The 18,323-nt window shown below is 43.9% G+C and overlaps 1 protein-coding gene across 1 annotated transcript in view; it reads right to left on the reverse strand.

The window, feature by feature from the left end:
• Nucleotides 1-18,323, reverse strand: part of LOC137890842 (RNA-binding motif, single-stranded-interacting protein 3-like) — a 106,369-nt gene that overhangs the window by 46,478 nt on the left and 41,568 nt on the right. Inside the window, exon 4 of the mRNA XM_068735107.1 lies at nucleotides 11,647-11,738. Coding sequence (XP_068591208.1) covers nucleotides 11,647-11,738 — 92 coding nt within the window. The remainder of the gene's footprint in view (nucleotides 1-11,646; nucleotides 11,739-18,323) is intronic.

Here is an 18,323-nt window from a genome sequence, read left to right on the forward strand (position 1 = left end):
TCACACAGATTCCATCCACACACACACACACACACACACACACACACACACACACACACACACACACACACACACACACACACACACACACACACACACCGCCAAGAGGTTAAGTAGGCCCATTGCTGTAACACCATTGAGAAAACAGCAGCCTAATTACCATCATATCCTCCACCAAGGACACGTCATGATAGCACACTCACGTTCATCTATTCATTTTACCTGTACAAATCACATCCCCCCCCTCTTACGGAGCCATTAGGCTCTAACAAGGGTTCTTAAAGCAACTAAATTGAGCAACTTTAGTGTCCTCCTGAGACAAAGCCTCGCTACAGCGCCGTCCTACGAGCACCCAGCACAAACTGTAACTCTCCATTTACTAATATAAGATCTGATAAAGCAAGAACCCATCACTAACCGGTCAACATATTCATAATGAGCTTACCACCAACACACACACACACACACACACACACACACACACACACACACACACACAGAGAAACCCAGAGAACAGAAGAAATGACTTATGATTTACTATAATAGCATGCGAGCATAGACCCAAGTACCTCTATATTTAACATTCATAAGAGCAGCCAGGATTTTTTATCCACTCGGTGGACCATGGCTGCTAATGTCCAATTTGCCCTCTGTAGTCAGAGTGTTCCTGAAAACAGTCTGCCGGTGGCAGTCAATTGGTTCTTCTAAGCTCAAGTCATAATCTATTATTTTAATTTTGAACATGAAGGTAAACCTGCAAAAGTACATATTGTACAGATTTATCGCTGTAATTTTTTTAAAAAGCAGTCTTCTCTCAATGTCACAAGATCACATATCATACAAAAATCCACCAGTCTTCAAGTAACGCGTCTGTGTTCGGTGATCCGGAACGCGGACCAATCAGTCAGATAAATTGACATTAAACGTGTCACTTTGAGTATTATCACGAATGTAGTTCTGCACACCTGAGCCTGGAAAGTACTCTGTTACTGCAGGAGGCTCAGTGAAATCACTTTGGTTATTAAGTACAATGTTCTGCAACACAATGATTGAATTCTTTTGATTTATAAGTACGAATGGTTGACATTTCTACAACTCTTTGTGGAACAAGGGAAGTTTAACTGATCTAAGATAATGATCAATCAGAATGTAGTCCTTTTGATAGTAATTTATAGCCTTCATAATAACTTTGTTCAGAGCGAGCTGGCACAATCTGAACTCCGATCTATCTGAATGAATTTAAAAGATCAGTTCACCCTTACTCTGCACAGTTTTCATTAGAATGTATATTTGAGAAAATAGCGTATGTGTGTACAATGTTAGTAAGACCATGGGAGACTTGCAGGACTGATAACCGTCCTGCGGAGAGCTACGGAGACGCTCAGAGACGACACACAACAATCACGACTGAGAGGTTAGCGTGGATGCTACGATAGCATTAGCTACATAAAGCCGGAGAGTACGTCTTCACCGAAAGAGGAGCAAAGATCGTCAATGGCGGCTGTTCTCTTTGGAGAAAATGTTTTCACTCTTCTCACGACTCGCTTCGGTCAGAGTTCTATCGACAGATGGTTCATCCGATCAGCTGTCGAGTATTGTTTTGAAGGCGCCTGGCCTTTTCCAAAGAGTTTTCAAAGACTGCTCCTCAGACGGTTCTTTGTAAACCGTCTGAGGAGACGGGTTACCTGTAAACCCTGGTTGTATGTAAAAGTACACAGAGCTAAAGGAACATTTAAACGTGCCACAGTATTTCTCTGGAACCACAGATCCTTCACTGCTGAATTACAAAGTGCTGGTTAAATCTTGAATGTTAAGCCACAGAGACGTACTTCAGAGACGCACACGTGCAAATCTTTCGTCTGAGTAAATGTTAAAAGGACCAGCGGGCATTGCAGGTGTCTCACTCGACCATCATCACGATTCCTGGAGCGTCCCCCGTTCACATCGACAAGACAACTGACCCCGAGGAACTCCGTGGAGAAACTTTTTAAGAGAGGAAGAAGTGGAATGGGGACGTGTGATTGAAAGAAAATGAAAGAGAAGAAAACAAAGAAAAACAAAAGACAATTGAAGAGGTAGAGTAGACAGGCTGATAGGCACGGCGAGAGGAAAAAGCCTCATTGGTTTTCAGTGGGCATGTGCAGACTCAGACGTACTAAAAGGTTACAGCATTTGATTTGTGATATTCTACTCTGAGAGCTCTCTCTCTCTCTCTCTCTCTCTCTCTCTCTCTCTCTCTCTCTCTCTCTCTCTCTCTCTCTCTCTCTCTCTCTCTCTCTCTCCCTCCAGTTTGCCTACTGCTGTCCACAAAGTTTGATCGATGGCTGAATTATGCCATCGGATTGTGAATCTAGCCGACTCTGCTGTCTGCCCAATGATGAACAACAAACATGCCTGGCCACTAATAACAATGAGAGATGTGGGGACCAGACAGCCAATCAGAAAACAGACTTAATATAGTGTCCCCGTAGACTAGGGACATTTCAGTCAGCCGCTCCTACTACCATTTATATACTTCATTCATGTGTATTCCACAGTGTGTGTGAGGAATACTCTTTTCCTCATCAACCCCCCCCTCCCCCGTTTCTTTTAGTCTATTATTTTCTTCCTTTACTTCCTCCTCTTACTTCTCCTCCCTCTCAGAATTCAAGCTGCCCACTCCATATTCACTCCATCTCTCTCCATCGTCCCTCAGTACAGTTTGGGCTTCCCACACCCTCCCTCTCCATCACTCTCCGTATGCACCCTCCCTCCCTCGCTCCAGCAGCCCACTCAAAGGCTAATTCCACAGAGGGAAAGAATGTGAGGAGAGGCGTTTTATAGTGTTTTCCAGTTATCTCCGTCCTTATAGAGCTGTTCTCTACCCAGCTCCATCAAACCAAGCACCACCCCCACTCTCCAGCTGCCTACTCCATTCCTCCTCTGTTCGTGGCAATACTTCCCTCATTCCTCTTTGTTTTCCATCCTCTCTAGGGTAATGCTGGAGTGATACTGAATCTGAAGGCTTTCAATCCTAAACGCAGCATTCACCAGTTGGAAAAAAAAAAAAAAAAACACACACCTCACTTTAACATAATGATGCCCCATAGAAGCTCATTATCTCATCTCTCTCTAAAGCGACAGTGCAATGTTATCGTTGTAGCCTACTGCTTTATGTTGAAATATGAAGCTATGGAAATGCGATGCTTTCATTCACTTCCAAATTAGATTCCACATTTGTTTCGGAATCTACCATTAACTTACTCTGGGTGTATCTGTGCTCGTGTTGGGAAAAAAACGCTGGTTTGAATCCATTTCACACACTATGTTGTGTTGCTATTAGAGACAACATGACTGAGTAAACGTATATGTTGTCTTATAAGTAACTGTGTTGACTATGCAGTATAATGTGTACTTATATCATACTTGTACGCGACCTCGTGTCATGACATCGTGGCCCAGATGGTGGTTTTCTTGGTCGTACTTTCTCTATGCCGGAGCCTGGACCACATTACCACACTCTCTCTTAAAAAAAGAGAAGGTTCTTCATAAAGCAGCAAAGATCCTTAAAACGTCTAAAAACATGAAGTTTTCAAAGCTTTTCTCTCAAATGCAAAATTCTGCTTTGGAGCTCTTGGGATGATTCCTTACAGAGCGCAGTCATCGCCACTTAACCAACACCCACTTTTCCTTTTGCTCCGTTTCTGCTGTCAGGCAGAGAAACAGCAGAATCCAGTGTGTTAATTGCTGCAGTCCACAGAGACATCGGCACATTATGAGGCAGCAAAGAATCTGTGACTTCAAATAATAACCCGGGAGCTCCTACCTATCCCTAACCCATGAACGCATGTGCATGTCTTTCCTACACAGCAGGTTGTAGTTAACACCCTTTGGTACACAGGATGTGGTCCATTTGAACATTTCCAGCCGCCGTAAACTTCTGATTGATTTACACAGAGGAGGAACTCAAAGGGAACACAAAGAACGTGTCTCAGTGGGACACGAGTTGAATTCAAATTAAAATAATCTTTGGGAAAATTTCACACACATGGAACAAAGATGTTGTCAAACTACATGAAACAGACACAACTGATTGCACGATGTCCTCTGTGACATTCCTCGTGTCCGGCTGCCCTGAGTTTGTCCGTCAACCTTCGCTCTTCTGACGGCTCTGGCAAACTGCATCTCAACTACTGCCTTAAGTACTAAAATCATCATTTTTAATGAACACATTGCATAAAGTCTTTATGAGTTGGGAACTTTTGAGTGGATGTCTTTTGGCTGAATATCTCTGAATTTGGCTGAATACATCTTCATTTCAAGTTAAAAACATATTAGGTCTCTTTCTGTGCTGAAGAGTCAAAGCAAGCTCTCATTATGTAACACAAGCACTTAGTTAAAGCGGTCATAAAGTCGTCGTTATTTCACATGCTAATGTCCTATTGTCTTTACTTAAATGGTGCAGTGATACATCATGTTTCAGAAGCAGAAGTGAACTAGACTTTAAACTGGTAGCCAAAAACTGTTAATTATAGGCAAGGCATAAATGAGTTTGTACTCCTCGTGTTTACACAGTTTTGTCACAGCCTATTAACTATGTTAGGCTAATCGCTAAGATTAAAATTGTGGCTGCAGCATTATATCCCCGATTTCTGTCCGCGTGCCATCCCTTTTAATGGCACGGTACACAAGTTAATGTGACTGTTCAGTGTCACCAGAAATTATTGTGATTACTGTTATTATGAGACATTTTTGTTTTTCATTAGCAATGCCACAGAGGCACATTAATCACACAAACACCCGTATTCATCTTCATTTTCCATCTCCCTGCCTCTCCCATCACGTCCATCTCTTCCTCTTCTTTTCTCACTCATCCACTTAGTTGATCCATCTCTCTCCCTCCTCCACACACACACACTGACATAAAAAAACATCCACATGCACACACACACACACACACACACACACACAACCCAGGGCTGGTAATGCAGGGTTAATAAGATTGGAGAGCAGCTGATGGTCGTGCACATTCAGGCCAGATTACATTTAATTCGATTGGGTTTCACTTACTAGGCTCCCTCCCACCCTGCTCTTCTCTCTTCCTTTCTTTCCTCCTTCTCCCCATTGTCCTCCTCCTGCTTTTGTTGGACCAGTGGTGGTCCGGCCTCACAAAAAGGTTCACACAGAGGGGTGCGGCATGTGCAGACACAGGCACACAGGCGCACACACACACACACACACACACACACACACACACACACTAATTTTTTTTTTTACGTCAGAGTTTGCTGTGAATACACACGCTTGGACACGTCCTTGGCCAAGCCGCTGTCCTCCGCTCCACAAACCGAATGTGATTCATTATCTGTCTTTTCCAATGTCAACTCTGCCTTGAACCAGACACAAGGATGGAGCACATGGGGAAGAAACGAAACATTTTAATTAATCAAAACTCGTATCTAAGATTGTAAAATAGATTTATATCTATTTAAAAATGTGTTACAAAGTGTGATAGCACAGCTGAGTGCGTCGGCGACCCTCAGCCAGAGACACACACAATCTGCACACTGTTGTTATTTTGGACGGTGTGTCTGGCTAACCGCTAACAGCTAACAGAACGACCGGTGCAAACACTGCTGACTGCAGTTTTACAGCACTGGTTGCATTCATTCAATCACACGACACAGCAGTGGTCATCACAGAGTACAGACACACCGGGCGGAGATCTGTGCTCTGCTGAGTGCACCTTCTTAGTTACTTTTGTAACTAACTCCTGCTACAATTACAGGAGGCTACATCTTTTGCTGTGTTTGTTTTGACCAGACCCATCTGTGTATTATTCATAATGTAATGCCGAGTTCTACCATCACCACGTCTCGACCCATGGAAGTGAGACGGTCCACGCCAGCTGGACAGTCTCCCCTGTATGCTGCAGGATGAACACAACACTGCTGAGTGGGCAGAAGCCCAAACACAACATTATATGGGAACTTAGCAAGCTAGGCTCACTCACTGCCTGAGTGCAAGCTGGTTTGTCTAGTGGAAGTACTATGGGTCATGCTAAATGATTCAAACGGAAATAATTCAAAAGGCAATGATGTGTGGTGTTGTTTAAAAAGGGTGAACAACATGTTCCATCAACATGTGTACACTATACAGTATGGCAACAGAAGCTAAGAGGCCTACTGCATGTCCTAGCAACGCCGGCTGTTTCCACAAACATGTCCAAAAACTAATTCATCCACTTTTTCCGAAAAATGTAAAAAATGATCCCCATAGCTGTGGTAGTTTATACTTCCTTATCCGAAAAAAAAAGAGAACATTGCAGCTAGCCTTTAATATTGTTCAACTGTCCAGAGACGAGGTTGCCGTGTAAACAACATTGACAGCGGTAGATCTAAGCAACACGTCTCCTCTGTCCCCACATAACACAACGGCCGTGGACTCTCGTAACGTACGCGTTGTAGTAGGTTAAGAGGGGAAGGAGGACGACCATTTTGAAATTCACAACAGACGAACATCACAGCCACACGTTTACAGTAGGTCTTCCTATTTTCAGACGCTGCATCTCTGTCACAGCAGAGCGCCGCCACGTTCCACATCATATATGTGCTGGCTGGTGAACGGATGGTGTGTTATATGTGGCTGAGAAAGAGAGCAAGATGAAACACGCAAAGACAGACAAAAACAGTAGAACAAACAGGGGTGAAAGATGAGGGAGAGTAAAACAAAAAGGAGGTAAAATAGAAGGCGCACAGTTTGAAGAAAGAAAGAGACGAGAGAGTGACAGACAAGCAGGAAGGTGAGAAAGAGAGAGATGCCCACGTCGTCCTGTCTATGTGTTTTGTCTCCTCTCATCTTTTCACATGTCAGTCGGCTCTGTCGTCTTCCTCGTCCCGTCACTAACCTCCGCTGTCAGACAAACACACACACACACACACACACACACACACACAGAGAATACACAGGCACATACAGGCAGATGTGAGCTAGTACACACGCACTGAATTCATCAGTAAACCATTTCAAGAGAACATCAGGCATCTGGCTTCTATCAGACACGCATGCAAGACAGAGAGCAAGAAAGAACGCACACAACTGGACCAACCAAAGGGTTTAATCAGGGCTGATAAATGACAGGCATGCAGCAAAGTTTACTCTGTGTGTGTGTGTGTGTGTGTCTGTGTGTGTGTGTGTGTGTGTGTCCTCTCTCTCTCTCTCTCTCAACCCACACAGGCCCCCCTCCTCTTTCTCTCTCTATCCTTCACTATCTGTCCTCACTCAACCCTGTAACTAATGACTCTGGAGGAGGCATTGCAGCACCTGCTGCAGACAAACACACAGGAGGAGGGGGACCGAAGAAGAAGAGGCGAGAGGAGGAGGAGGTGGTGGTGGTGGTGGTGGTGGTGGTGGGGGGGGGGGGGGGGGGGGGGGGGTCAAATGAAGAGAACAAACTAGGCCAAAAAAGAGGGAAAGAAATAGAGAGGGGGGAAAGAAAGGTGGTAGGTGCCAAGGACGAAGCGGAGGGGAGAAGACAAAAAAGGAGAGAGGAAGGGAGGGAGGTGTGAAGTGTCACTGCCAGTGGTACCATCTCTCTAATTAGCATAGTGACCTTGGTCCTCTGCAGTTATTACACACACACACACACACACACACACACACACACACACTGCTCATATCCCTAGCCGAGTGTTTTTTTGTTTTGTTATGTTTGCGTGGTAAAAGTAGCGCCTGATATGAATTTTAATAGGCAGTCATTTAACAATGCTACATGCTGCTAGCTGGTAGGACCGGTCTTTTGTGATGACAAGATTTCACAGATGTTTCACACGCTAAAACAGACCAGTAGTGGTTTTCCGTCCAGTCCAGCATGCAAGTTGGTTTACATATCGAGGCAGGATTCAGACACGCACTCATGACATGTGTGTTCTAAGTAATTGGGGAAGTTTAAGACCTTTGTCAGACTGCCAGCTCAATTCCATTTTTCGGCATATTCAAATTGTATCCGTATTGATTTTAGAAAGTCTGGACAGCCACAAAAAAAAATAAAAAAATTGTGTGAAATGGATCCAAACCACATCTAGAGGTTGTTTGAATGGCGTCCTGTCAGCGCGACTGTTTGGATGGCGAGATGATGGACTTCCATTCCTCAAGCTGTGGAGTTAAAAAGCTGCGTCACCAGTGTTGCTACGTGGTTACCGACGCCTTCGTCATCACCACAGCAAACCGATGCAGAACGGCCGGTGAAGTCTGGACACACTAATCCCATCTTGTCACTCGCAAATAACATTGTGGACAGGTTGTCTTAATGATCTGATTGGATAACAAACAGGATATCCCTGCAGTCTGAATGTAACCTTGGAATATAACAACATTCAACTAACATTTTGACATTTCACTTCTTAGTTAAAGGAGGTTTCACCGTAAAGATACATTAATAAATACACTTCCAAACAGAGAAAGTGAGAATGAGGCAGACAGAACAACTAACTGTGAGTGAGCAGGCTGGAGAGAGGGGGAGTGTACAGCTGTAGCAGTAATCATCTTTCAGGTCAACAGTAATTACCGAGGAGGCTGAGGAAGTGACAAACACACACCGTTTCATCTCTCCTCACATCTAGGGTTGCCGTATTTTCCCTCAGCTCGTTTATTTCACACCCAAAACATGCAACTGTCACAAAGAAGATGTCAGTGCGATCTGCAGGGTTTAATGGATACAAGGTTTCACAAACATATACATGCAACAAACAGTCTAATCTTGCTTCATCTGTGCTATAATTCATTCACGGGTAATGTCAGGAAGGTACTCTAATCACGCTTAACGTTGAGGTTGGCAGGTTGTATTTTCAGACCCGTGAAAGATACTGCTGCTTCCTACTCTCCTGTTGGTAATTCAAGCAATTTGGAAGGTACTGCACCCCCCCCCCCCCCCCACATCCCTCCCATGACGAGCAACACATCAGGAAAGTGCCCGTTTGGCTTCGGCTACATGATGCAGACTAGGTCTAAGGTGTCCCTGGGCACACCACTTTGTAGCCCCGGTGTTTTCCTTCCTGAAGCTTCAAATGACTTTCCATCCGACACTCCAGAACTCCGAACCGTCGTGGAAGGAATCCTCCGGTTCTGTAAAAGCTCGACAGAGCCACCGGCGCCCCACGATGAAGCCGTGCTTTGTGGATTTAATATCTACACAACCAATGTGTTTGTAATTAAATTGTTACCGGGGCACAAGCCCTGTGGGAAACACTGTATTACGTCATCCAGAGCTGGACACACACAGACACACACACACACACACACACACACACACACACACACACACACACTTCAAAACTCATTCTGGCACGGCCAGGCGGTTGCCTCCAATCAGTGTTCACTTGAAGTAAATTCTCCGTGCTTAATGAGCTCTTCTAGTCAAATAATTTAGGCTCGTATGATTTTGAACTGAAATTCGTCAGAGAACAAGACTCGCGCTCTAATCACTGATCAGCGCCAGGACCTCGGTTCAGTCTGCACTCCAGGAATCAAGGGCGTCTGCGTGGAGCGGTGACCCTGCAGCTGCACCTTTGGGCCCCAGGTTCACCGTTCGCTGGTGATTATTGGAACGTTCTCCTCCTTTGAAGCCCAAACGATGACGCCCTGGTTTCACTCATCACGCCTCTGCTGACACCCTTCACCTGGTTAAATATTCTTGTGTGGTAGATTTGATTATTCTAAATCATTCACTTATGTAACTTGTGTTTTCGAATGAATTGGAACATAATTAATGATGTTAATGTGTAAACATACTTTTCCGCTCCAACACCTTTTAGCTCCGACTCAAAAGAATAACGCCTCGTCTGTGAGCGATGTGAAATGAACTGGTGTTAACTCTGCTCTGTGGATAATCTACTGTTTCACCTGATGGAGCTTTGATTCAGTCACAGTGTTCAGATCCAGGATGTGACGACTGATTTACAACAGAGGTTTCCTTGAAAACGTGGATGAAGCTGCTTCTGCTGCTGTACCTGCTATTATGCACACATGTATTCATTATTTTGTCAATAAAATGAAGGATATACAGACTCTCCCGTAATACATGTGCACCTCAACAGCGTCTTGTCTTTTTCTATTTTGTACAAAAGAACAAAAATTAAAAACAACTTTCACTAGTGCCTAATAATATTGCATTCAATCAAATCCATAACTAAAAGAAAACCCATTCACACCACATTTAGTTTGTTATAAAACACTTTTACAAGGCAATAAAGCTCCTACATTTTTTAACCTTTGTACTTATATATATATCCATGATGACATTTTACGTGAGTGTGAGCTATGTGAGTCCAGCTCTTTCTCAAAACCTCCCCTCTCCAAAAAGCAATCAATATTCACATTTCTTAGATGTCTCATCTCTCTTTCACAAAACCTAATCCTCTCGTTCTCTCTACCTTCTTCCACTACTTTCTCGTGGAGGAAAAGCTTTTAACTATCTTGCAGATTACAACAAAGAACAAAAGTTTCTGTCCCAGCTAACCCACAAAACCTCAGCGTACGCTGAGAAGGGTGTGGGTAACGGCACGGCGTGAGTTTTCACTTCAATCAGTCTAATTGGTACTGAATGAGTTGAAACCAGACTTTGTCAAATCCCAATTAAGCTGCTCATCTTACAAAACGTTAGCGGCTCGAGCTGGAAATCCAGCAGCGGTGTTTTTGAGACCTTCTCCGGCAACCTGATTCAGGAAAGTTAGCCCGGGACATCAGCGGCTCTGCGCGTAATTAGTTCATGAAATAGTAAGAAGTGTGTGTAATTTCACTTGGAATTGACTCTTTGCCCTCAATTCCATCCCTCAGGGAAACTCAATCTCCAGGGAGTCGAGGGCTCTCCTCTCTTTAATAACAGCTAAACATATCAACACTGCTCATCCAAATGCCCCCTCGAGCCGTTAGGAACAAAATAAGAGATGGAAGTCTAATGAAAAGAGGTTTAATAGAAGAGCGAGGCAAAGGTGGCTCAGAGGCTTGCTGCTGTTTAATTCAATGGGATGCTGTTGGTGCCTGAAGACTGGCCCATTTTAATTGCACTCCTCTCTCATTTATAAAAGGAAGTATGCAGCGATACAGCTTTAATGAATCGGAAAGCAAGGCAAGCTATTCAGTGTCTTTTTTTTCTCACACGCATTGAAGGATAATGGGATTGTGCTGGTTAGGCCCACATGTTTTGGCACAGCGTCGCTGCGCACACACGCACGCGCACACACACACACACACACACACACACACACGACAAAGCAACAGGCTACAAGTAATTTTCGATGGAAGTCGGTGACATTAAGCTACAAACTGACGGCCGACTGGCGTGACACGCTGCAAATCAAAGTTCAGGCGGTGAAGCGTCAAACAACAATACGTTGCTGTTTCACTCTCTCTACATGCAATTCCATCTGAAACGTAGAAGAAAGATCTCTCGGCCTCTGATAGGCAGTGAATCCAGTGATCATCGTTAGTATGATCATCACCACCGCGCTTTACCGTCGGTACACAAAGAACCTCACCGTCGACACCGTCGGCTTTCTCCTGGGTGTACAGACGGTGATGGAGTCTACCTGGAGTACAACACCACACGGAAGTCAAACACATCAGTAACAAGAAGGAGAGCAGAGAGTGGCGGGCGGGGGCGGAGCTTACCTTTGCCATCTGTGCCTGGACTCCGCTGGCTTTGAGCGAGGCCACAGCTTTCTGGGCTGCTGCAGGGCTGTCAAAGTCCACAAAGCCGTAGCCTGTATACACACACACACACACACACACACACACACACACACACACACACACACACACACACACAGAGAGACAGCACAGAAGAAGATGAGGAGGAGAAGGAGGAGCAAACTGAGGAAACAAAAAGGATACATAGATAAAGAACATCAGTTAAGGTTGTTCTGAGCATCGCTGAGCAAAACTAGCCAGAGTCTGCGCTTTGTTTTCAATGCTGCATAAATCCTGTAAATGTGTCACAATCAAGTCAGGTCACGTCTCTTATGAAAGCTGCTAGTTCCCCCATTAAACGTGTTTTTAGCACAGAACATCAACAGAATTGCTGTCATAACAGTAACTCTCGCTATCTTGTTTATGAAAAAAAAATCTTCTAATGTCTGCCCAAGTTTTGTGTACTACGGCTCTTTTTAATGAAATGATGGTGATGTTCTGCATCGACTCTAATGTTGGCTGCTCACCATGAAGTCCCTGTAGATGTACACATACGGCGACACACACACACACACACACACACACACACACACACACACACACACACACATATATATCACGCGTGCAGTCGTGACTCAACGCTGAGAGCCTTTTTAACTGTAACATGTGAAATGTACTGGCTTCCAATTGTCTGACATTTAATACCCCGCTGCATTGCACGCGAGCTTGTTTCGTCCCCGCGCTGCAATCAATCTCTCAGTACATATGGGGTTCCCACAGAAGTGGCCAATACAAGTGACATCAAGGAAAATTCTCTGCATTTAATGTAGCCATTAAAGTGATTCAGCGTCCTGTTTAAAGAAATAAAGACACAAAGAGAACGAGCGCCGGTCGATTTTATTGCAATGTGGTCTGCATCATTTTGTGTGTGTGTCGACTCGCCGGCGCTCTGGGGATCTAGGTTGGGGCTCTGCAGGAAGCCCTGAAGGACGAAAAAGGTCCGACACACGCATATCAATCTATGCTTTCAGATAGACGCCCTGTTTTTACGGCCACATGGGTGAGGCTGGAAAGAGACGGAGTTAAACAGACAGAAAGAGGAGCGGACTGCCTGCCGTGTGAGACCCGAGAGACCGTTAGGCTACGAACGTTTTTGATTGCGTGTTTATACGAGAGGCGAATATTGACACACATGCATTAAGCCAGAAAGAAAAATGCCAAATGCACAGCAGCTTTGAGATTCCGTCTCTAGTGTTGAGTAGGCTGATTACATGATCCACATTTCAAACGCCTCGATCATTACAATCCCAACATGAATGAGGGATTCTCTCTCTCTCTCTCTCTCTCTCTCTCTCTCTCTCTCTCTCTCTCTCTCTCTCTCTCTCTCTCTCTCTCTCTCTCTCTCTCTCTCTCTCTCTCTCTCTCTCTCTCTCTCTCTCTCTCTCGATTTGGAGCCACGCTCTGTTTTGCTGATAAGCTGAAGACTTTTTACTGTTCAAAGGCAGCGAGCTCGCACGCACAAATATTTATACTGTTGCTAATGAGAAACCCATAATTTAGCCAAAATAGGATAACGATAACACCAACACACACACACACACGCACATATAATGTTCAGATTCGTTTCTTTATTCAAGAAAACAGATTGATCAACACATGCACGCTGCAGACACCAGCGTTCACGGTTTTTATCTATACTCATCTAATTAGGGCCACACCACTACAGTTGGACTAATTGAGAATGTACAAACACACAGCATTCATCAGTCGCTCGGGAAGACGCTTTTGTTTTATTCAAGAAAAGTTCATTACTCATACCTCATTAATGGCTGTTTGTTAAACCGTAGACTATCCGTGTAATCAGTGGGAAAATAAAACCCTGAACACGCTTCACGATGGATAATTCAATCTCCGCTAGTCCAAAACAGAGTCGTCCTGGTTGATGGTTCAGCGTTATTAGTAGCGCATCTTTTAAATTAGAGCGACTGTATTGATAAAGCTGATAAACTGCCTCAAGTGATGTCAAAGATGACGCGTTTGAAAAGGTCATCTGGTGCATCGACTTCAACGCTTTATTTATTATTGAGTCCCACAGTAAAATAGGAATGCAATGCCACATTTATGGAGTCCTCTTTTAAAGAATAAAAAAATGTGGCTACTTAAGAATAATGAGCTGTATTAGTCACAAACCAGAGCTTAACACATCACTTCAGGAAGGTTTTAGGTCATCATTGATTATATCTATGAAGGCATAAAGCTCCTGGACAGCACTGTCACACGTCGGAATTGTCTCAGAGTTGTTCATTTGTTAATCAGTTTATTTAATCACCTCCATTTGCTCCTTTGTAATAATTAAGCATGAAACACATTATGGATTATTATGGGTTTTGTTTTGTTATGAGAGCAGCAGGCGGCTCCATGATTCAGTTTACTCACCGTCAGTAACCGGTGGCCTTAATAGCCAGTTTTCAATTATTTGGATCCAAGCAGGATTTCATACAGTACTTGGACAGCTTTAATGCAGTATGTGTGTTGAAGCTGAACACAGTCAATGGAATCAGGAATCAGCCAATTGTGCCGTTCACAGCCATGAAACTAGAGGCTTGAGACTTTATTCTGTCACCATTCACAACTGAATAACTCATCCCGATGGTGTCGCTCGTACCACAGTACCACAAGATGAAGTCTAGGTGTCGGCTGCCTGGTTGTAGATGCTGGTGTGTAATGTAGCCTTTTCCTGCACACATTCATTATTCTTTACATCTTAGAACCAGACACCCTTCACTACTCTACAGACATGAACAACAGAGGCATTTTATTTAGTGCTCACCTCAATGACAGGCTCCGTATGATGGAACATCAGCCTTGAAATGTGTCATTTTGCTTTGACTCAATTCATCACTCAAGGAGCTGGCTGTGTTTTCTGAACATGTATTTGCCCCCCCCCCCCCCCCCACCATCCAGGGAGGTCAGAGGTCAAGTATCAGCGACGGAGCACGCCCCAGGAGCTGGTGGAGATTCATCGTCTGGCTCAAGGACACTCGAGTTGAAGCTCGTCGAGTCTGTGAGCAGATGTCTTCCAAGCTGATGAAAGTCATTACGCCGCACTTCTGCCCAACAAGTCATTTGTACATTTTCACATAACTTAAACTCTACAACCCGCCCTCTTCAGCGGATGTAAGTGATAGCTCTTCTAGGAACCATGATAAGGATATTTCCAGAGAACAGAAGGATGAAAATAATATCCATGAATTATATAATCTCTCTCTCTCTCTCTCTCTCTCTCTCTCTCTCGCCCTGTCCCTCCCATCGGTGGCCTCACGATGACACAGAGATGAAAATTCATCTTGCTCAGTCAGGCCTGACAAATATTCCACTCATGAATGAAAAAAAGTTTTATTACCAAGCACGCTCCCACATGAATACACACTCATAGACACAGATGGATGCACAGATAAACATAGGTACTCACATACATGCACGCACACGCGCACGCGCACACACACACACACACACACACACACACACACACACACACACACACACACACACACATCTAATCTCCTGAGCTCCCAGAGTTCCTGGCCTTGGGCCATTAGACTAACCGAGTACAGAGGGAAAAGGAGTGAGAGACGGAGCAAAGGAGGCATGAGGGGAGGCAGGGAGTCGGGGGGGGGGGGGGGGGCAGAGAGAGAGAGTAAGAATGAGATGAAAAACAGGAGGGAGGGAGGCGGAGAAAGGGCAGGAGACACGGAGACGGTGAGAGGGAGGGCCCTTGTCTTTGGGAAATGGAAATCCTTTACAATCTAAAGTGGTTTCCTCTCCCTTCCTTCCTCCATCCTGAGCTCTGTGCCCTCTCCCTCCCCCAGAGCTCCCACACTGCTAACTAGAAAACTGTCAGTGTATTTAACACCAAGTCTGCCACAAGCTGAGGCTTTTTCAAATACTATAGCTGTATTATTTCAGAGAACAAAGCCAAAGTTTTGCTTTCTTTGTTCAGCGACATGACGATCCATGAAACAATTTAAAGCTCATATTTTAATATATCCATGCACCATTTTCATGTATTTACATATTGCTCCAGAGGGAACCATCAACCTTTCAGGGACAAAAAGAAGCCTTGAAGACATTGAGCAGGGCTTGAGGAAATCCACAAAATATTGGGATCACAAGGCTGTCACATGACAACAGCTGTGTACAAACTGAACATAATCCCTGCAGACTGCAGAGAAGGACGACTTTATTTATTTACCTGTCTCTCTCTCTCTCTCTCTCTCTCTCTCTCTCTCTCTCTCTCTCTCTCTCCCCTGCTCAATCATCACTTTAAAGGGGTCCCCTTCCTGTTCTGTCAGCCCCAGGTTATTTTTACCCCGTCCCTCCACCCCCCACCGTGCCTCCTCCCACCCATCCCTCTCTTTTCGAAGCGAACTCTCTGTGCCAATTTGTACTCTCTTAGTCACGCTAAGCACTTATCTTGTCCCCACTGAATGCCTCTGCAATCAAACCAACACTTATCCGGTTGTAAGGCATTCTAATGGCCGCCTGATAATGAAACTCCTTCATTGTGAGTTAACAACTGGCTGAGAGATGTATGAAGGCTACAACACAAGCAGTGAAATTGCTGATGAGGGTCACGGACGAAAAATTGCTGCAGCTGCTGCATTCTAAGTGTTCTGTGCGTTAAATAAAAAGCATAAATTTACAGAGACGAGGTGTCAGTTTGCATTTTGAAACTGTCTCTCTAATGCTTTGTATTCATAAAGGTCTTTTCTGGAGTAAATCCAGAGTGTAGTTCCAGCTCCAGTGTCAAGAAGTTACTTAGAAACACACAGGCTCATTGATTTCACAAAAAAGACCCAGATTATAATTCTGTTTTAAAGTTTGATCCTTACAATGTGATTTAATGTGTTAAACTCAGGCTGTAAACGTTCTGTTTGAGTCGTATATCCCTATGTGTTTTATTAAAATGGAGATCAAATTTCATTCATTGACTTTTTATCTAATTTCAGACAGAAATCTAAGAGACGTGAACATGAATGGCAGATGCACAGGCGGTTCTGCTAATACTACATTGGGTGAGTGCATAAATGTACATATTCACACTTTTTACAGTGTACAGTCTACGCCAGGGGTCACTAACGGGCAGACCGCGGTCCGGATCCGGACCTAGACTCCATTGTATCCGGACCCAGGACCTAAAACTGATAATAATTGAGAATTATTACATTTTGACGGAGCGCTACTATTTTAACCGGCGCAGCTTTTCCAGCATTTACGGCACTCGTTCAGTTTCCTGACCCGAGTGAGACGTACACACACACACACACACACACACACACACACACACACACACACACACACACACACACACACACACACACACAGTGACACACGGGGAAGAGACGAGGAAAGAGGTCACAGAGCAGGACAGCTGTTACTTGAGTTGTGAAAGTCAAATCAGAGGACGGTTTCTAAAAAGACAGAACTGGACAAAAAGCCCAGAGTCTCTTTCACCAAAAATGGACAGCCTCTTTGTGGTGAATGCTCCCCACGGGCAGCTGTGAAACAGCATGTCTTAATTGGAGCAAAGTCTCCACTCACATAAGAGCCCATAATGATCTAGAACTACACATCAATTCACTGACCAACGATGATGTCAACAGAGAGCAGAGAGCTGAAACAAGAGGTTTAATAACCACAGATTTAGTCCATGATCACACATTTCTCTCGTTAGAAGATGAGAAAAATATAATGATTGACATCACTTCACACCTGAATGAACTGAATGTAAAGCTGCAGAGCAATTCAGTGAAACACATTTTTCTAAAATTAAGTGATTTATTTTATCAAAATGCACATTTTTGGAAGGTTTTCTGTTCTGTCAGTTATTCTTTAATCCAGCCCTTATTTTACTTGAAATGAGAAGAACATGTATTTATGTATTTATATGTATTATTTATAATCCATCCAGTTCAATTTGAAAACTGAGAATAATAATTGTACTTTCTTTATTTGATTTGACAGTTGTTGACTCCACAGAGTCGTTGTTACTACTAGACTTCTTGAATATATATACATGGCACTAAATCGTGCAAGTTAGATATTACTGTAATGTTCGGACCTTTGCACGAGGAGATTTTCTCAATCTGGACCTTTTGGAAATGACCTTGAATACCCCTGGTCTACGCAGTCATGACTTCTGGACAGCACATATCGGACGAACGGCAGATCATGAATTGTAACATTTTTCTTATTGTCAACAAAAAACAATTAGAAGACCAAAGCCAACAAAGCCCCGTCTGCAGCTTTTAGCTCCACGTTTAGTCATTCCTGCCGAAGACTTAAATCATTTTTGAAAAAGGCTAAATAATTGCTTCAAACAGCTGGGCACTGCAGTTTTTAGCGAACGTAACTCAAACAAGAGTAAATAGTGTAGTGTAGAGTAAACAGCGTGTTTGTTGAGGACTATTTTCAGCTGAGCAATAATACACATTTGGTGCTCTAGAGAGTATTTATCACGGCAGAGCTACTTGTATGTGGGATTGACTCAAAGTAATCTACTGGGATTGTCTTTTAGTTAAGAAAAAGAAAAATATAGAATATCACCACTTCAAAGCAGATATTAAGATTAGTTGTGGTTTATTTGTAAGCACTGCAAT

This window comes from Cebidichthys violaceus, unplaced genomic scaffold, assembly GCF_023349555.1.
Source record: "Cebidichthys violaceus isolate CVI_PGR_0920_01 unplaced genomic scaffold, fCebVio1.0.p SCAF_7, whole genome shotgun sequence".
Taxonomy (NCBI): Eukaryota; Metazoa; Chordata; class Actinopteri; order Perciformes; family Stichaeidae; genus Cebidichthys; species Cebidichthys violaceus.